This window comes from Syngnathoides biaculeatus, chromosome 9, assembly GCF_019802595.1.
Source record: "Syngnathoides biaculeatus isolate LvHL_M chromosome 9, ASM1980259v1, whole genome shotgun sequence".
NCBI classification, from domain to species: Eukaryota; Metazoa; Chordata; class Actinopteri; order Syngnathiformes; family Syngnathidae; genus Syngnathoides; species Syngnathoides biaculeatus.
Window position 1 is genome coordinate 9,375,115 of NC_084648.1, and position 20,301 is coordinate 9,395,415.

At 41.8% G+C, this 20,301-nt stretch overlaps 2 protein-coding genes across 5 annotated transcripts; both read right to left on the reverse strand.

The window, feature by feature from the left end:
* Positions 1–61: 61 nt before the first annotated feature.
* On the reverse strand, positions 62–5,225 carry mrpl4 (mitochondrial ribosomal protein L4). Its single transcript, XM_061831207.1, has 9 exons — positions 4,966–5,225; positions 4,129–4,210; positions 3,875–4,046; positions 3,744–3,795; positions 3,179–3,296; positions 2,987–3,093; positions 1,702–1,811; positions 1,478–1,551; positions 62–356 (listed from the first exon to the last, which is right to left on the reverse strand). Exons 1-9 carry the CDS (start codon positions 5,014–5,016, stop codon positions 211–213), a joined length of 912 nt encoding a protein of 303 aa, XP_061687191.1. The 5' UTR covers positions 5,017–5,225; the 3' UTR covers positions 62–210.
* Positions 5,226–6,017: 792 nt separating this feature from the next.
* Positions 6,018–20,101, reverse strand: LOC133506757 (neuroblast differentiation-associated protein AHNAK-like). Of its 4 annotated transcripts, XM_061831195.1 has the most exons (7): positions 19,889–20,101; positions 19,697–19,787; positions 16,573–16,646; positions 12,381–12,427; positions 12,182–12,302; positions 11,764–11,933; positions 6,018–10,902 (listed from the first exon to the last, which is right to left on the reverse strand). In XM_061831195.1, exons 4-7 carry the CDS (start codon positions 12,399–12,401, stop codon positions 6,595–6,597), a joined length of 4,620 nt encoding a protein of 1,539 aa, XP_061687179.1. In that variant the 5' UTR covers positions 12,402–12,427; positions 16,573–16,646; positions 19,697–19,787; positions 19,889–20,101; the 3' UTR covers positions 6,018–6,594. The 4 variants fall into 4 exon arrangements, with proteins under 4 accessions (XP_061687179.1, XP_061687180.1, XP_061687182.1 ...); XM_061831196.1 differs by having other exon boundaries at positions 19,697–20,101; XM_061831198.1 differs by lacking the exons at positions 19,697–19,787; positions 19,889–20,101 and adding an exon at positions 16,728–16,770.
* Positions 20,102–20,301: the final 200 nt, after the last annotated feature.

Below are 20,301 nucleotides of genomic sequence, written 5' to 3' on the forward strand. Positions count from 1 at the left end.
AGTCCTAGGTCCCAGGTTCAGACTGATTTGGGGATTTTTATGCCTTTTTTTTTTTCTTCAAGTGACAGCATAATTGATAAAACAGGAACAACAACATTCAGGAAAAAAAAAAAAGTAAATTTTCAACCTTCTCCATGTGTTTTTTTTTTTTTTTCCACAAAAAGCCTTGTCATTGTTACTATTATTGTATTCAAACACACACACATGCATTTAGGGTAAATCAGAATATGGCAATTTAAAAGGGTAGAGCGCTGTATAGCGTTGGTCGTGCCAAAGCAATTTGTCCTCCAGGAAGCGCAGCGTCTCCAGCGTGAGGACCACCCCTTCGTGCTTCAGAAGGCTGTGCACATTCAGACCTGTGCAAGCACAGGAACAACAAACCGCTTAGTGTTCATGTTCGTTTGAAGTGATAAATACAAGTATATGAAATGGAATGACGTTTGGGAAAGGAGTCAAGAACATACGGAAGTAAGGTGACGAACTAGAACCAAGGCAAAAAGATGGGAACCGCAAGTGGATTATTGACACATAGGAAAAGGGTACAAGGAAGTCACAATGTTGAAGAATAGGAACAGCAGAAACTGATTGGAATTACTAACAAACAGGAAGTGGGTTGCCAACAGAGAAACATCAAAAGGAGGTGATGTGATAACAGTTAAGTCTACAATGAAGAAATGTTGGATAGAGATAAATGCCCCCCCCCCGGCCCAATAGCGATTATCTTGTCAACGAGGCTGATGACTGTTATTTAGAGATATGCATTTGGTGTAACGGGGAAATATCAGTGACAGCATTTTGAACAATGAAACTGCAACACTGTTTAAATGCAAATATGAAGCAGCTTTTCAGATTTCAGAAAGAGTTTAAAGCTAGCACGGCGCTAGCGCTAACGTCGCACTAAACCTAGCGCTAATGCGAAGAGGGCCGGTTAAAATAAAACTTACTGGTAAATATAACTGAGCGCTAACAGGGCCGGTAAAAGTCACTTCCTTGGCACATGTATTCCACCGGTCTCATTCTTCCCTTTTCCGCTTGAGTGTCCCCTTCCAGCCGTTAGAAAAAATGCACAAATAAGCCGCATCACCGCATAAACCACAGGGTTGAAAGCGTGTGAAAAAAGTCGCAGCTTGTAGGCCAGTAATTACAGAATATCTTTAAGTCAAAAAAAGATAGCGGGAATTCTCTGGCTTACCTGCATCTCACAAGTTCATTCCTGAATTTTATCCGGTTTTAAATTGGCCATTGGATTTTACCCAATACTGATTTTGTTCAAAATACTCCAAATTGCCACCAATAACCTGCACAGCCAATTGTTTAATCCCCGTTGGAGGGGAAAGGAGTGAATGAATAAGACAACAATGACGAGAGGCGATAACAGGAAAAGAGATGACGACAACCAGGAACAAGAATACAAGCAAGATTGTAAGACGCAGAAGCGCCTCCATGCAGGAACAAGAGCAGATGCAAGAGAACTCACCGAGAGCTGGAATTAGGTTGACAGTCCTGAGATTGGCCGTGGCCTTCAAGATGTTGTCGGGAAAGTTGTCATCACTGAAGAAACCCACACGGGAACATTTGAGGAATATTGCAAGGATGTCCAAGGAATAACAAGAACATCAGAAGAATCCCAAAAGAACGACAGGAACAAAAATGACGAGAAAAACGATGACATCATTGCAAGAATGTCAAAACAAGACTTACACGTCGACAATGAGCAGCGTCTCCTCCCAGTTTTTGAGTTTAATGGCGTCCAGCAGGTCCCGAGAGTCCGGACTCCTGATGTTGAGCGAGTCTACTACATGAAGAAAACCCTGACAGACAGACAGACAGACGTGAGATTTAAACACAATTCCTCAGAACTGTGAGGCAGATGTAGTAACCAGCTGCACACTGCGCCGCCTGCCAGATGGGTTTTTAATTCATACTAAGGCTGACCAATAACCCATTAATTTAAAAAATATGTAATGAATAGAATAAGTTTTTTTTTTGGTAACTCAAAGCCCACAACAACAACCAAAAAAATTACAGGCACCAGATTTGACTGTTTTACTATTTGTCTTTTAGTATTTGACAATCTTTGAAAAAGTATTTAAAAAAACTTAAATTCAGGCCATAATTGTAATTGTATGAGCAACAGAATGAGTGAAGTTACTGACAAATTCATGATGCTTCTTAATGTGAAAATTACATTGCTTCTAGCATTTTTTTTTTGCTATTAAGTCATGACGTAAAAAAAAAAAAAAAAACGGGCCACCTTTCTCAAAACATTGTTGAGAGTTGTATTTTAAATACAATGTACAGAGTTCAAACCAAAACAGGACAGAATTTTAACACTAAGAATACACTATTATACAGTATAAACCTCTTCAACATATATTGTACTTTCTTGTGTATAATGGGTCATTAAAAAATGAGATGTCTAAACAAATTCAGGCAATGATTGGTCATCATTTTGTGACATTAAGCAAAGTTTTTTTTTTTTTTTTTTTTTACATTTTACCCATTGAGTGCCCTGTCGTGGGGATTAAAAATAAATACACACGTTAGCACATAAACAGAATATTTCTTTGAAAAACCCAATAAAATCTATAGCAGCAAGTCAATAGTGCGCATTAGATAATGTATAAGCGTTTTCCCGATTTATGGGGGGTATGAGAGAGTGACCCGGGACCTCAGAACTGTGAGGCCAGCGCTTTATCGGCTGACCCACTGTAAGAATATAATTGGCATTTAATCATCAAAACTACAGACAATTATAGTAAGAATCCTCAATATTTGCCAATTATGTAAAAACAGACAAGGAATTTGTCTTTGGTAGTTGAAGCCACTGTAGTACAACCACTTACGACAAAAAAAAAAAAAAAAAAAACAACGCGGAGTGTCACATAGCTGCTCAGAATTGAATGACAAGAGGGAAGAAGCCGGTGGAATGTTTTAGTACTTCAAAATACTGTACAACCCATCAATTTTGATCAGAGAGTCCTACCTGGGCCACCTTGGAGCTCAGGGCCACCTTGAGCCCCAGGACGCGCACCTTCATGGGAAGCATATAGTAGTAGCTGGTGGGCCCCCGGGGGCCGTGGGACACGCCCCCTGGGCACAACAAACCACATCTGAATCACAACACAAGTGAAAATGCGGGCTCCGGACCCCGGAAAATGACTGACCCCAAACGCACCTCCCCTCCACAACGGCGAGCGTATGCTGCCATGGCGAGCGCGGCCCCCTCCCTTCTGGTTCCACGGTTTGCGGCCGCCGCCTCGCACCTCAGACCTCACCTTGGTATGGGCGTGACTCTTATGACACACACACGCATGTATGCTCAGCGCAGGAACAGGGATGGAAATGACATACAGCAAGTGAGGTGAAGACAGGAAATGAAACTTTCAGGAACAGGAAGTGAGGTGAAAGCAGGAGGAGTCAGTCAGGGACAGGGTGTGACGTGAAAACGCACAAGAACAGGAAGTGAGTTGCGCCCATGCAGGAACAAGACGTTAGGTGAAAAAATACAGAAAAACAAAACAGGACTCAAGAAATCAGCTGGAACCCTATAGCAACAGGAACTGGGGTGAAAAAAATGCAGAAACAGAAAAGAAGACTACATTTTTCGCACAGGAACGGGAAGTTAGGCGAGACTGTGCAGGAACAGGAAGTGAGCGAGCTCGGCCCATGCAGGAGCAAGGAAGTGTATCTGGCAGGTCCAAATTTGCAGGAACAGGGAGAGTGTCAAGGTGTCAGCTTACGATGCGTTTGTAGTTCCTCTGCCACACCTCCACGCTGTGCAGGATGTCCAGTCTTTACAGGAAGAAACGCGTTCAGGTCCAAATTGTTGCACTTTTGCGTTCGGCCTCGCGGCGAACGGGCCGGCCGTTACCTGGGAGGGACGGCGAACACGTCGGGATGCAGCTCGGCCACGCCCAACGGGTCGGCGCTCCGTCCCTGTAGCGCGTCCACCCACACCCGCACGGCACTCCGGTGAGCAGGAAGGTCAGCGTCGCAAGACCTCAGGAGGGGCAACGGGGAGTCCAGGGGGGGCGGCGGGCGTCCTGAGGGAGGAAAAAACATTCCGGAACGTGCAGCGTCCATTCGCCAGATGTATGTTCAGATCGGGCGAGCGTTTGGACTCACTGGTTTTGGGCGGATCTCGCAGGTTGGCGGGAAGCAGCAAGTTGGGCGGAAGAACGTTTTCACCGACCAGTGACGACGCGCACTTGAAACGGCGACAACAATTCCACACGAAATCAGTCACAATCTCTATTTTGTGTTGAAAATCTCCACTTAATATTCATTGTAGTTTTGAAATTATTTTTCTTATCCAAAGAGTTACCTACTTTCACACAATGACCGCAATTTATTATAAACATTTGACAAGATTATATGTTGTCAATTGATGTGTTTCGGAAAACTTTCTAATGATACCAGCCATTGGAAAACCACATAAAGGTTAAGGATGAAAATTGTGAAACTTTGGAATTCGGAATCAATTCGTAGTAAAAAAAAAAATAAAGAAATAGATCATGCTTGAATGCCGACAGCCAGTGACTTTCTACGGATAGGTTTCCAATGATGTCACCACCACCCTGAGACCAATCGGATAAATTAACGATAGAAAAAAAACCCGTCTCGCTTCACCTATCACCTGTGTTCTCTGACCTCTATGACACACAAGATGGCGTAATCGGAAACCCGTCCATCAAGATGTGGGCTAGAAAATTGTGTATTTTAACCGGTTTTAAAATGTTAAATTCTTAATTGTCAGTGATGAAAATATCTGATTAATGTTCTGTAACACACACGCACCTACTGTAAGAGGCCCTTGTGTTAAAAAAATGTTAAGGGATACCCAACATGTATAAAATAAAATACAAAAAATTACAAATAAACAGCGCATCTGCGGACATGCTCCATACAAATATGATCAATAAGTTTCAAATGTTTGACCTCAGTCTATCGACGCTAACTCACCCGTTTCGCAGCTCCTCTTTCGCACAGCAGCAGAGAAAAACGCAAAAACATTATGGGAGTCGTTTGAGTTCATAACAAAGCGAGCGGAACAAATGTCGCTGTTTGCCGGCTCCTGCCGAACCCGGTCGCACCAGTGGTGCCCTCTTCAAGGATTTTCTATGTCGTTATTTATTTTATTTTATTTTATTTTTTCTGATGGCAAAAAATGCCCTACAGTGATGGTTCGTCGCTCTTCGGTGTCGCGTGAATATGACGTGAGAATGTTATCTCGCGAGAGCTTGTTGCGGAAAACGAATGTTTAAGGTTATCTCGCGAGAGCCTCTTGAGGGAAAAAAAATGTTTACTATATTGTCACTCGTGTCCGTTCTAAAGCAAACTCTGCGCTCATTTGTTCAGCTGATATCCAAAGAAAAATAGAATGGTCAGTTAGATCGGGTTTAGCCTTCCTTATGAAACGATATATTTATATATAAATTGTGTGCCCATAATCTGAGTTAATACATTAATTTGTGTGATAATTTTAATGAGTTAATACTTTCATTTTGACAGCTCTAATGTATTTACATTTACGTGACAGCTGAGGGGGCGAACGCGAGGCACGCGTGCTGTAGTTTAACACCCCCTACTGGACACATGACAAACTGCAGTCTCACCTCAAGCATTTAAAGGCCTGACAAGACAACACTGTACAGCAAAGTTTCCCAAACCTTTTCGAAACTAAGGTACGGAAGCGTATTGCTGTCACCACAAAAAAAAAAAAAAAATGTTTCCCTCTGTTTTTCATACTATTTTTTTTGTTTTTCGGACTAATTTTTTCTTCCTGTTTTTCTGGCTATTTTTTTCTGTTTTTCGGACTAATTTTTTCTTCCTGTTTTTCTGGCTATTTTTTCTGTTTTTCGGGCTAATTTTTAAAAACTGAAAAAAAAATAGCCCGAAAAACGGGATTTTTTATTTTTCAATACGCTTCCATACGTACTAAGGAACACTTTACCGTGATTTGTGTGCGTGTGTGTGTGTGTGTGTTTTAGGGCAAGAAAAAAAGGTTAGAACAATTTTGTACTGTATGAATAAAGTGCTTTAATATTGTGAAAAAAAAACTAAAAATAACCTCATCAAGATTCTGGTGTACAGACAATGGGTGCATGGAATATATTATACACGTTTAATATAGCGTGTGTGTCCATCCAAAAAAAAGGATGTACTGTATATCCAAACTTTCAGAGATAGGCTGAAACAAGAAAAATACTTTTGCTTCTTTCATACATGAGACATTTTTCAGACATGATTTTAATTAGGCAGCAACAATCATACATATTTACATTTTTTTTTTGTTTTCTGTTTTCATTTCATCACTTTATCTTTGAATCAATGATGGGAAAGAATACAGAAATTGTGCATTTCCGTGTGACTTTGAGCCACATATCATTTATTCCTATGTACAGTACATACATTTACAAGTACTTTATACAGACACAAGCGACAGACCGGTAAGCACACCTACATGATTATGAATATTTCATATATACACAGTATACAGTATTGCACAATGCCAACCAAAGTAAAAAAAAAAAAAAAAAAAAAAGAAGAAAAAAAGAAAAAGAAAAAGTATGGATTTTGCAGCAAATATGACTAAACAAGGTTGGAGAACAGGAAGGTGGAGCCTTTCAGCTCATCCTGATCGGGAACTTCCAAGTTGACGTCTCCGGGGCCAAAGTTAAGGCCGCCGAGCGTGCCAAGCTTTTGCTTTAGCCTGTTCTCGCTTTCTTCCTGCGTGGGAAAAACGGTCACCAGGTACCCGTCCGAGGTGTCGGGAACCCTTTTCTGAGAGTACGACCATCGACCGTCGTTTAAAGTGTGGGCGGCCTTCACGGCGTGACTGGGATGCAAGATGGAGTCGGCGTTCAGGGTGGTGCCACTGAATCGGGGGGCCCTCAGGTCAGCATTCAACCCCTCGGAGGTCGAGGGCAGCTGGAGGTCCAGGTCAGACCCTCTGCCCCTGGGGACATGGTGCTTCCCGGTGAAGTCATCGATGTTGAGGTCCGAACGCGTGAAATCCACGTAGCGGTCCAAGTCGGCATCCACCGAGTATCGGGACCCCCCCTCCAAGCGTGAATGCATCAAGTCCTGGTCCAAGTCAAGCCCGGGAAGTGCCACGCCCGAGCCACCGTGCAAGGACTTCCTGATTTTGACAGTTGGGTCGTCCACGTCCAGATCTGGAGTTCTGAGTTTAGCATTGGTTCCTGACACACTCACATCTGGTCCGTTGAGGTCGATGTCGTCCATGTCTAAATATGGCATTGTTGGTTTCAAATTTGGACCCCTCACATCGGGGAAACTGACGTCCGGACCCCGCACCCCTCCATTCAGGTCCATGTCATAACCTTTTGGAATCCTCATGTGAGGCTTTCTGTATTTTGCTTCTGGGGCATTCCAATCCATTTTTGGGGTTTTAAGGTCCATGTTTGGCAGGTCCACTTTCGGGGTGTCCCAAGACCCTTTGACTTTTGGTGCTTTGACGTTCATGTCGACGTTGGGTGCTTTGACCTTACCATGATACTTTGGCGACCTCATGTTTGGACCCGACAGCTCCACGTCAGGCACCTTCATGTGCGGCTTCTTGTATTTACCCGACGGTCTTCCTAAATCCACGTCTGGGGCATCAATGTCAAAGTCTGGACTGTCAAAGTCTGGTCCATTCAGGGTTGGCAGATTGACTTTAGGAATTTTTAATTTGGGCATTTTCATTTTTGCTTTGGGTGAGCCGATGTTGATGTCAGGACTGTTGACATTCAGTCCCCCTTTGAGTTTTGGTGCTTTCAGGTTCAAGTCTGGAGCCTTGACATCTAAGTCTGGCGCATTGAGGTCCAACTTTGGCGCATTGAGTTCCAATTTGGGGCTCTTCACGTCTAACTTTGGCATATTCAAATTTGGCTTCTTCAGTTTACCACCAATGTCAAGATCCAAGTTCGGTTTGGTACCTTTTAGGTTGACATTGGGACCATTGATGTCCAGATCTGGAGAATCTAGATCAACATCCAGGTCTGGACCTTTGAGGCTCGGACGCCTCAATTTGGGCATCTTCAGCTTGGGAAACTTAAATTTCGTTTTGGGTGATCCAATGTTTAGATCTGGAGTTTTCAGATCTAACTTAGGGGCTTTAAGGTCCGCATTGGGTAAATCCAAGTTGGGAACATCAAAGCCACCTTTTATCTTTGGAGCTTTCAGGTTTAGGTCTGGACCATTAAGGTCCGGCAAGTCCACATTTGGCCCTTTGAGATCCAGTTTGGGGGTTTTTAAATTAAGTTTTGGCATCTTCAGATCTGGTGCGTTTAATCCACCATTGAGAGAAGGAGCACTGACATCCAGGTTGGGAGATTTCAGGTCCAGGTTGGGACCATCTATGTTTGGACCATTGAGATCAAAATCAGGCATACTCAAGTTTGGCTTTTTGAACTTTCGATCTATATCAATATTTGGCATCCCTAAATCAGCGTGAGGACCTTTGAGTTTCAATTTGGGTGCAGTAATGTCCATGTCTGGACCATCGAAGTCTGCATTGATGTCAGGACCTTTAAGGCTTGGCCGACCGAGTTTAGGCATCTTTAGTTTGGGCATCTTCAGTTTTGTCTTTGGTGATCCCAAGTTGATGTCAGGAGTTTTCATATCTAACTGGGGAGCCTTAAGATCCACATTGGGTAAATCCAAGTCGGGGCCATCAATACCACCTTTTATCTTTGGAGCTTTCAGGTTCAGGTCTGGACCATGAAGATCGGGCAAGTCCATTTTTGGCCCTTTGAGGTCCAGTTTGGGGTTTTTGAAATTAAGTTTTGGCATTTTCAGATCTGGTGTGTTTATTCCACCAGTGAGAGAAGGACCACTGACATCCAGGTTGGGACCATCTATGTCTGGGCCATTGAGATCAAAATCAGGCATCTTCAAGTTTGGCTTTTTTAGTTTTCCATCAAACGCAACCCCTTTCATGTCTAAATCAGCTTTGGGAGTTTTGAGTTTTAATTTGGGTGCATTGATGTCCATGTCCAGACCATCAAGATCCGCATCGAGGTCAGGACTTTTAAGGCTTGGGCGCTTGAATTTTGGCATCTTCATCTTAGGAAACTTAAATTTTGTTTTGGGTGATCCAATGTTAATGTCTGGAGTCTTCATATCTAACTTGGGAGCCTTGAGGTCCACTTTGGGTAAATCCAAGTCAGGCCCATGGATTCCACCCTTTATCTTTGGAGCTTTCAGATTTAGGTCTGGGGCATGAACATCTGGCAGGTCCAAATTTGGACTTTTGAGGTCCAGTGTTGGGGTCTTAAGACCGAGTTTGGGCATCTTAAGATCTGGTGTATTTAACCCACCTTGGAAATTAGGGCCACTGAGGTCCAGGTCGGGAGACCCGATGTCTAAGTTAGGACCACTGAGATCATAATCAGGTATCCTCAAATTTGGCTTTTTAAATTTTCCATCAATATCAATGTCTGGCATCCCTAAGTCAGCTTTGGGCAGTTTAAATTTGGGTGTGTTGATGTCCATGTCCGGACCATCAAAGTCTGCATCGATGTCAGGACCTTTAAGGCTTGGACGACCAAATTTTGGAATCTTTAATTTGGGCGTCTTTAGTTTGGGATTTGGTAGGTCAATGTCTGGTGAGTTCAAATCTAACTTGGGAGCTTTCACGTTTGCATCCCAGTCAGGCCCATTGACTCCCCCTCGGAAATTAGGACCATTGAAATCCAAGTCAGGAGATCCGAGGTCCAAGTTAGGACCATTGAGCCCAAAGTCAGGCATCTTTAAGTTCGGCTTTTTGAATTTTCCATCAATATCAACATCTGGCATCCCCAAATCAGCACTCGGACCATTGACTTTGAGTTTGGGTGAACTCATGTCCATGTCCAGACCATCCAAGTCTGCATCAATGTCAGGTCCTTTAAGGCTTGGGCGACTAAATTTAGGCATCTTTAATTTTGACATGTTTGGAGCGTCTATGTCCAAGTCAGGACCATTAAAGCCTCCTTTTATCTTTGGACCTTGCAAACCCCCGTCAGGTATCTTCAGGCCTTTGAAATTTGGTTTGGAGAGTCCGACATCCATTCCTGAAATGTCCATGCCAGGTAGATCCCCATCAAAGTCTGGAACCTCAACAGCCGGTAAATCAAACTTTGGCATGGAAAATTTAGGGGCCTTGTATTTTCCGCCGGGGACCTTGGACCTAACTGCTGGGGTGGGCATACTGACCCTTTGGAGTTGAGCATTTGGCATGCTGACGTCACCTCTGATCCTTGGTGCTTTGACGTTAAAGTCCCCTGAGGGGCCGTCTACGTCTAACGCAGAACCCTGGAGATCCAATTGTCCACCACGCCCATTAAGATTGAACTGTGGCGCATTTAATCGCGATGATGGTCCAGCCAGAAGCATTGTGGGTGAAGTGTCGTAACCATTCACATCAAATTCTGCATTGCCGTTGGAGTGGTTGTACATTTGGTATCTCCTGTCAGCAGCTCTAAGGGCCGCTGCGGCATCCACGTCGTCTCCGTTGAGATAAACCCCAGAGCCAAGTTCGCCGTCCAGACTCGCGTTCACCGACTGACTGCGAACATTCAGCAGCTGTGGCACGCGAACCCGTGGACTTGCATTCACCTGGCTCGTGCCCAGAGGAGGGAGGTTCAGGTTGGCCCCCTGGGCAAACGCTCCCGACGCATAAGCAGCGTGACTGGACTCAGAGTCTGCGCTGAAACGCCTGACCATTGTGTTGCGACTTAGGCGTCCAAAGTCCACTCCCAGACGAGGCAAGTCAGAGTCTTGTTTGGTCTTGAGTTTGTTGGCGCGAGGGAGCGTTTGGACAAAGTCTCTCAGACTCTCGCCATCGGACAAGTCCTTACGCATGAAGCGTTTGATTTTGGCATTGTACAGCTTGCTGTAAGAATCGCGCAGCATCTGAGAACAGACAAGACAAAAGTAACGTGAGAAAACATCCGTTGTCTACCAGGAAAATGACGTTTGGAATCAATTCAGCGTTCAGACCAGACCAATCACGGTGATCCTACGCCTTCACCAGTCACAAATTTACCGGATGATAAACGTGACGCAGTGGCTGTTACATTGCGTTTTGTGTCATATTGATGTTTACATAATTGGGATGTGATAGTGGTGCTACCAAGAGTTTGACCCGATTGAGTAAATCGGCACTGAAGACCAACATACCAAATGCATGGTGTGCCACTGAGCAATCCTTGAAATCCTGATGACACAAAATACCACCAAAACGTTTCCTAATTGGAAAATAGCAATTGATATTTTTACATGCAACATTAATTGGACACTCTAAATTGCCCCTAGGTGTGATTGTGAGTGCGGCGTTTTGTCTCTATGTGCCCTGCGATTGGCTGTTAACCAGTCCAGGGTGTACCCCGCCTCCTGCTCGTCGACAGCTGGGATAACCTCCTGCACTCCCCGCGGCCCTTGTGAGGATAAGTTCCAAAGAAAATGGATGGATATTTTTACCGGTCGTGTGGCGGCGAAACACACGCCAACGTCATCCCACATCTGGTAATCTTATTTCAAAATCAGTTAATCTGGAAAATTGATCGTTTATATCTCCATCAATCCATTTTCTGAGCCTCTTCGTCTCATTAACGGCAATCTTGTCAAATAGATTTGAAAGGATAAATTGTTTTGGAGTATTAATATAGGCAATTGTAATCATTTGATGTCAAGGGGGTGTCGATGACTGTCAGGTTTTTGCAATTTGTCAAATATCATTGACACGCACGTTCACCGCTACAATGACTACTTTACCGTTTCAGGGCTGGCGGCGAACTGATCAAGGTTCCCTACGCTCTTGCTCATATTGTTTTTGGTGAGCACTTGGATTTTGTCATCGTACGGCTCCATCAGCTTCAGGACGCCCATCACCTCCTCCTTGGACAGATGGTCGAACTTGATGGTCGCCCCGACGACTTCATCCCCTGAAAAACGCAAATTGACATTTGCACGGTATGAGTGAGAACTGTAAAAACAAATTTGATGGCCACGGGACAGAATAGAAAAATGGCCGCTTCCGACCAAAGGTCGACTTCCTGTGTATTTTCGGGCGTGGCTTCTGGTGACCTTTTGCGGGTTAACAACTGACGGCCATCCCTGCCAAATTTCACGTTGCCAAGTCAAACCGGCTTTGAGACCGGTTTCAGGGGCAGAATTTTCCCCGCATCCTCACCTTCCCTCAGTTTCTGATTGGCTCCATCAAGGTCGTCGATGTTGGAAATGACCAACGCTCCTCGCTCGGATCGCTCCAGCGTCAAGATGTCCGAGAGACTGCGCCTGCTGAAGTGGGACGCCTGTGAGAGTGACAGACGAAAATATGAAAACAGAAGAAGAATTCAAAAGCAGCCTTCGATTCGGGGAACGTTTGGTACCATTGATGATGACGACGTCATGTATCGTGTCACCTTGAAGAATACACCTAGAGGAGAGGACACAAAATAGTTGAAACAAAAATGTCAAAATTTCATTTTCAAATTTATGGGAATGCTCCTTGAGATTATTTCATGCATCCTGTTCTTTTAGACATGTCCACCGACGGTAATCTCGCGTTGATCAATCGAACTGCTGTCGGGGTGTGTGTCCCCTAGGAATTTTGGGAATAATGAGGGAATTTTCCTAACGTGGCTACTTCCAACAAAAATGGCCAACTTCCTGTTCCTCTTAAACTTTCTTGGCGGCACGGTGGATCAGCTGGTAAAGCTTTGGCATCACCATTCTGAGGTCCCGGGTTCAATCCCGGACCCGCCTGTGTGGAGTTTGCATGTTCTCCCCGTGCCTGCGTGGGATTCCTCCAGGCACTCTGGTTTCCTCCCACATCCCAAAAACATGCAACATTAATTGGGCACTCTAAATTGCCCCATAGGTGTGATTGTGGGTGTGGCTGTTTTCTATCTCAATGTGCCCTGCGATTGGCTGGCAACCAGTTCAGGGTGTATCCCGCCTCCTGCCTGTTGACAGCTGGGATAGGCCCCAACACTCCCCGTGACCCTCGTGAGGATAAGCGGCTAAGAAAATGGATGGATGGGTGAATTTATGAAAAAAGTTGTATTTTTGGAAAAAAATAATTAAAAAGAAAACATTTTTCATGAAAATTAAAGTCGTGAAAAAAGTCCCATTTATTTCAGATATTTTTAATCACTCTGGGCCAGCTGGGATAGGCTCCAGCACTCCCTGCGACCCTTGTGAGGATAAGCAGCGAAGAAAATGGACGGATGGATAAACTTTCTTACTTTCCAGGGGGCATGACTAAATGCAAAATGGCTGCTGAAGACCAAAATGGCTGCTTCCAGGTTCAGTTATGGGCATTTAGGGCAGACTCTGTTCTGTTATTCGAATATTTCCACATCTTAAGCACAATACAAAAATTGTTGTGTTTTTAGGCATGACGTGAACCCGAAAATGGCCCGTCTTTAACCTGACAGATATTTCAAAAAGTGAGTGTGTGACTTACTCTGTGTGAACAAGTTTAAATAAAAATTAAAAAAAAAACATCTAAAGGAGGAGTGTACGCGTCGGTGTTGCGTCCGAGTGACTCACACATGGGAACGTCGGACTCTGGCAGGAATGCGCGGCGGAATGTCAGTGAGGGAAACGGGTTTTCTGGGCGTTTCCCATCCCTGCTCGAACTCGGTGGCCCAAGCGAAAGTTTTTCGTTTTTTTTTTTAAACTCTTAATTGTTCTTCATTAAGTAGACTATGTGCACTATGTGTACAATGACAAACATGAGAGAACACTCCTTGTGCTTTAAAAGGGATTAGAGAGACTCCTCAAGTGAGCAATCATCGTTTAATACAAAGTGTTGATTAAAAAAAAAAAAAAGATTTTCTAATTTTAAAAAATTTTTCATGCATTGCGTCCTGTTCGATGGTGTACCTAATGAAGTGACCGCTTCGTCTCCTCTAGAAAGATTGAATCATGTATTGGACAAAAGTATACACACAATGTGAAATATTCAAAAGAAAGTGTCTCAAACTTAAAATTTCTTAAAAACTAACGTGTCCGATATAAGGAGGATGTACAGTATGTAAATCCAGTGCTTTAAGATATCTAAGCTTACGTAAATCAGTATGTAATAAATCGGTAATAAAATAATACTGATATCAATATTGACTATCTTGACTTCGATGATTGAGTAAGCCAAAAGTTTCAAGTGAAAAATGTGCAATACACGGTATAAAAAAAGCAGTTTCACGACAAAACACCACAAACGTACCACGAAAGCGCAAATGTGTTTACTATATATTGTAATATTTATGAGGTACGTTTGCAGTGCATTATAATTCCATCATAAATGCGTCAGAAGTCATTTTTGCGTCACTTGTTTGGATTTAGCACATTCAAGCAGTTATGATACGGATGCACGGCTTGTTTATTATTACAGTAACAAAAGCACTATCAATGTTTGTCTATGTTTTATTCCATCTCAAGCGACGACACAGACGAGTGCACCGCGTGGACAAAATTATTGAGACACCCCCAGGTGGTGAAAATGTGAAAGAAATTTTTTGCAAAGATGAAGAATGAACGTTTACGAACTCTTGGCTGTAATTCAAACCTCGGAATTGATCGATTGATAAATTGATTGATTTATCGAGAAACCCTTTTGCCCTGATCATGTGCCGCTCTGGTGTCCACATCATCATTACGTGGCCCGAGAAAGTCAAACATGCACAACGTCTTCATCTTTCTTGCTGAAATACCAAAATTGTACATTTTTATTACTTATAATAACTGAGTTATTACAGGTTCTTTTCTGTATTTCTAAATTACTTGAACATTAGTTGAAGTAAGAACCTTTTAATAATACATTTTTGTGTGTATATGTTAGAATATGAGGTGATCAAATGTTTCTAAGGCTGAAATTTGGGGAAATGCATGTAAAACAATGTAAAAAGGGAGAGCTATGAAATTAATTGTGAAACAGAGCAATAACAATCATACATGAGATTTTGGTAGCCAACTATTAAAAAAAAAAAATTAAACGTGACGTACCTAATTCAATTCAACATGTTAGAAAGTTTATTGGATGCAGATTAAAAAGCATCCTTTGGACATTCAGTCTTTCTCTAAAATAAGGAATGGAAAATGTAATTTTAGAGAAGCTTTCCTTTTTGAAACCTGTAAATTCAGGAAAAAAAAAGGTTGAGCACAAAAGTAATTCTGAAATGATGCTGAGGACAGGTTTACATTTAGGATTTTAGGACCCCGTATTATTTACACTTTACTATTGACACTTCTGCAACAACCAAACAGAATTAGTAATCTGAAAAGGTTTTTACTTTACTATTATTTTTTGAGAACAGATTTATCAGACGCCGCCTGAGCTTCTTGAGTGTTATAAAATAAGCCTCATACAATTTGAATAAAAAAATGATTTGTGTTGTGCTTTGCTTTGAAACCTGTTCAATGTCTCACTGGATGTCCTCAACTGCCATTTTAATATCTCAAATATTCCACATTGTCTTGTGTTTATACAGTCTGTAGGTATCCCAAAAAATTTTTCCATACTGTGTGAGTGCACAAAGTATAACCACAGTAGTATTGTTTTAATATGTATTTGTTACATACCGCATGAGCTTGAATGCCATCAAATATTGGATTTACATTTCAAAGGCTCAATGAAGTCATTTTGATTACGCTTTAAACTGAAAGTTTTTAAGTTAAATAAGGCAGAAAAATTATTATTTTACATATTTTCTGTATATCAGTGCCTTTTGTTCATTTTAAGAAATGTAATACTGCATTTTTCTCCATGTAACGTAAAAGCAAAATCCTCACTTGGCACAAACTATAAATATGGCAATATACTGTACTGTACTCAAAGTATACGTAAGTACCATGTGTCATTGTTAGTATTGTTTTATTACATAAAATATTTTTCAATAGAACAATTTGTCAAATTACTATTATTTATACATTTTTTTGCTGTGAAACTGTTGATGAATGTTGAAAAAAAAACCTCATCTTCAAATGTTCCACTTTTATTTTTTTTTTCATTTTCGCTGATATTAGTTTAATTTTTTTTTTTACCACTAACTGTATATATTTAGACATAAAATACACGAGCACCACTTTTTCAAATGATGACTGTTTAGCGTTCTGCTGTGAAACTGATGCAAAAAAATGTTTTGATTTTTTTCAGACATTTTCACGTTTTCCTCTCTTGGGGCATTCATATTCTGATCATGTCATAGTGTTTTATATTGAGGATGATGAAAATATTATGGATCATCATGTCAAAATTAATCTTGCCAAATGAAGCCACATGATATCCTCATGCTAGCATGCTAAAATTAAAACACTAGCGTGTGCCATCTCAGAGGAAGTCCAACCTTTATGATTTTTTGCAATATTACAAAAAGAAACCATGTCCACCATTCAAACTGGGAGGGAAGATTTGAGCGGAAATATTGAATTTAATTTAGGATGGAAAAGTTCCACGAAGTCCCCCCCCCCCCCCCACTTCATGACAACAAAGTTACACATTAAACCTTTTACAGCCTGAGTACAAACTCCACATATGACTGTCAAGACGTTCAAATACTCAACAAAATGAAAACTCACCTGGCGCACCATCGGCGTGGCTGACGATTGGGAATGCGGAGCGGCGACGGAGGACAGGTGGACCACTTCAAGTCCTGAAAGCGGAAAAACTGGTTACACATGTGACACAGGCGACACACCCATCACTCGCACATACGAGTCAGACACCCTCTAACCTGTACTTGACAGGAACATATGCAGGCGTGTGCATGTGTTTATGAATGTGTTTATTTTGTGTGTGTGTGTGTGTGTGTGTGTGTGTGCGTACGTGTGTCTTGTTTAGTGTGTCTGCCTATAGTGTGAGTGTGTCAGTCTGTATTACTTAAGTTTGTGTGTGTGTGTGTGTGTGTGTGTGTGTGCATATATACTGTATATAAAATGAGTGTGTGTGCACGTATGTGAGTCTTGGTACGTGTATGTTTATGGTGTGAGCGCCAGTCTGTCATTGAGTGTGTGTCTGTCCTTTTTTTTTTTAACCACTAACTGTATTATGTTTAGACATAAAATATACAAGCGTCAATTTTTCAAATGATGGCTGTTCTGCTGTGAAACTGATGCAAAAAACTGGTTTCATTTTTTTCACGTTTTCCTTTCTTGAGGCATGACAAATATTCATATTGCAATCATGTGCATGTATGTGAGTCTATAGTATGTGTATCTGTTTATGGTGTGAGTGTGTCGTCTGTGGTGTCTGTCTCTATCTGGTGTGCGGGCGTGTGTGTGTGTGTGTGTGTGTGAGTCTGTCTGTCTGTCTGCGGCGTGCATGTGTGTCTTGTTTTGTGTGTCTGCCTGCCTATGGTGTGCCAGTCTGGAGGACTTAAGTTTGTCTGTAGTGTGTGTGCATATGCGTGTGTGTGTGTATACTGTATATAAAATGGGTGTGTGTGCACGTATGTAAGTCTCTGGTATCTGTATCTGTTAATGGTGTGAGTGTCTCAGTCTGTGGTGTCTGTGTCTGTGGTGTGTGTATATGTCTTGTTTTGTGTGTCTGCCTATGGTGTAAGTGTGTCAGTCTGTAGTACTTATGTTTGTCTGTAGTGTGTGTGTGCATATATACCGTATATAAAATGTGTGTGTGTGCACCCATGCTAGTCTATGGTATGTGTTTGTTTAAGGTGTGTGTGTGTGTGTGTCTGCGGTGTGTGTATATGTCTTGTTTTGCGTGTCTGCCTATGGTGTGAGTGTGTCAGTCTGTAATACTTAACATTTGTCTGTAGTGTGTGTCCATATATACTGTGTATAAAATGAGTGTGTGTGCACGTCTATGAGTCTATGGAATGTGTATGTTTATGGCGCGTGTGTGTGTCGGTCTGTCATACTTAAGTTTGTCTGTAGTGTGCATGAATTAGATATGGATGGATGGATGGATAGATAGATAGATAGATAGATAGATAGATAGATAGATAGATAGATAGATAGATAGATAGATAGATAGATAGATAGATAGATAGATAGATAGATAGATAGATAGATAGATAGATAGATAGATAGATAGATAGATAGATAGATAGATAGATAGATAGATAGATAGATAGATAGATAGATAGATAGATAAAGTCTGGTATTTGTATCTTGTAGTGAAGGTGTGTCAGTCTGTGGTGTCTGTGTCTATCTATTGTGTGTGGTTGTATGTGCGTGTAATGTACATCTTTCTATGGTGTATGTGTGCATCAATCTGTTTGGTGCGTGTCTGTTTGTGTGCGAAACTGCCACACCCAGACGGGTGTTAATTGCGGGCGTGGACGGTGAGTCAATGCGACTGTCTGCCGCAGGAAGCTCACAGCAAAGACACGAGGGGTTGCATAAGAAGCTTTGAAATGTGCACAAATATGCAACAATCACAACAGAAGGAATTCACAAAGGTTAAATCAAGGAAACTGGAGTCTTGATCTGTGGGTGTTATTATTATTATTATTATGTGTTTTGGGTGCTTTCCCGGGGGGGGGGGGTCACCAACAGAAATTATTTTGGATTAAAGGTGAAACGTCAACAAACGAGTCCCGTTGGCATGATTCGACCTTTGCGGCTCACCGGAATGATTGACAGTTTCCACAGACATAACAGGAAGAATTAAATACATCAATTGTTAGCGGGCAGCTCACAATGTTGAAGAGACTCCGCAACTTTGTGGAGTTTTGGGAGACAAATTTCCCCGACTTGTGATGTCTACACATAATGATGAAACTTAATATTTGGGCATCGAGTGACATTTTGTATATGTCGTAGAAATTTGGTAGAAAAGGATAAGTTTGTCTTTGAAGGAAGCTTTGAAATATTCCCACAGTAGCAACTCCAAAACAAAACTGCAGACTTCTGATGTCTTTTCAGGCATGGATTCTTGAGACTTTTTTTTTTTTTTTTTTTGTCGCGCTACTCGCGACCAAATTTCATCAAATTGGCTTCAAGGGCTGAATTTTGTAACCAAAATAATGAGCTGACTTTTTCATGACTTGATCGTAACGCGTTTTGAACTAACATGACGTCGTGTCAATAAACTTCATGTGTGCACAAGAACAAGTTATTCTTCGAACGTGCATTTTTTTTTTTAAAGAAAAAAAATCCGCATTTTACATAAACACTGCGAAGACAAACTACATAGACAAAAGTAATGGAACACATTAGGGTGACGAAGCGAGGGCCTTTCAGTGACAGTCATATTTAGAGACTTTTCTGAGTCCTTTGGCGGCTATTTAAAAAAAAAAAATCTACAGGCAACAATTACTCAATTAATCGACAACTAATCCATTATGAAGTTCGACCTCTCAACAGTAAATATTCTGAGATACTTTGTGTTAAACCAAAATAAAACATTCACAAACATTCTTTTACTTTGGGAAACAATTATTACAATTTTTTGCAATTTTCCTGACCAAACCTAACTGAATCATAATAAATTCAGATGTGAATTTTCTGCACTGTGAATTTGTAGTCTTGAACAAATAGATGTGAGTGAATGTTTTTTTGTGGCACTACTGGGGACTGGAATTGAACCATTTGCCACCCTCTCCCGTGACAAACTAATTCCCCGTAATTATTTGATTGTATTTTCACTAGCGGATGCAGCACTTCTTCCCCATATGCCCAGTTACACATTTTAAAGTAGAACAAAAAGAGACAAATGCACAATCCGTGCAATGCTGCTTACCTTTCGACATGATAGCGTTTCACACAGCGTAGTCCGGTGGCTAGCTTCTGGCGGGGGCTTAAGAGAGGCTCTGGATATTCAGCCGCCCAACCTGTCAAATCATGAGGAGAGCAACCAGTATGGGGGAAGGATTATATCAAATATGTCATTGTGCTGTCACACTGGGGCAACAATTAAGAAGCTTTAACTCACAATTTTTCAAATATACCGTAGTCCAAAAGACTGAATTGGTTTTCACGCTTGCTGAGTAGGCAGACATTCCTGACGCACAATTGTTTAATAACAGAACATGAAAACGTTTTTCTTTTATATCAAGATAATAGTCCAAGAATCTAATTAAATGTTAGAGCATGATTAAGTATTTAAGTATTTTCTCATTCACAAATAAGGGCACCCGATCACCACTCCTCGTTTGTACTTTGTGCTCAGCGGCCGGCGTGACTCAAGACAAGACGACGTGGGTATCGCCACGGCAACGCCAAGCAACAACATTTTGCACGTGTGTTTCATCGTCCAACAGGAAGTATGGTGTGAACTTGACTTACTGGTTTCATTCTTTCCGTGACCAAAGTCAGATTTGAATTTATAGTACTTACATAAGATGC

Excerpts from the sequence above, each read along its gene's own strand:
- mrpl4 (XM_061831207.1), bottom strand. The coding sequence starts at position 5,016 with ATGTTTTTGCGTTTTTCTCTGCTGCTGTGCGAAAGAGGAGCTGCGAAA. Across the intron at positions 3,094-3,178 it reads CTCGCCGTTGTGGAGGGGAG|GGGGCGTGTCCCACGGCCCC; the intron begins GTGCGTTTGGGG and ends TGTTGTGCCCAG. Across the intron at positions 1,552-1,701 it reads ACGCTGCTCATTGTCGACGT|TGATGACAACTTTCCCGACA; the intron begins GTAAGTCTTGTT and ends GGGTTTCTTCAG.
- LOC133506757 (XM_061831195.1), bottom strand. The coding sequence starts at position 12,401 with ATGACGTCGTCATCATCAATG. Across the intron at positions 12,303-12,380 it reads TGACGTCGTCATCATCAATG|GCGTCCCACTTCAGCAGGCG; the intron begins GTACCAAACGTT and ends TCACTCTCACAG. Across the intron at positions 10,903-11,763 it reads TCGCCGCCAGCCCTGAAACG|ATGCTGCGCGATTCTTACAG; the intron begins GTAAAGTAGTCA and ends GTCTGTTCTCAG.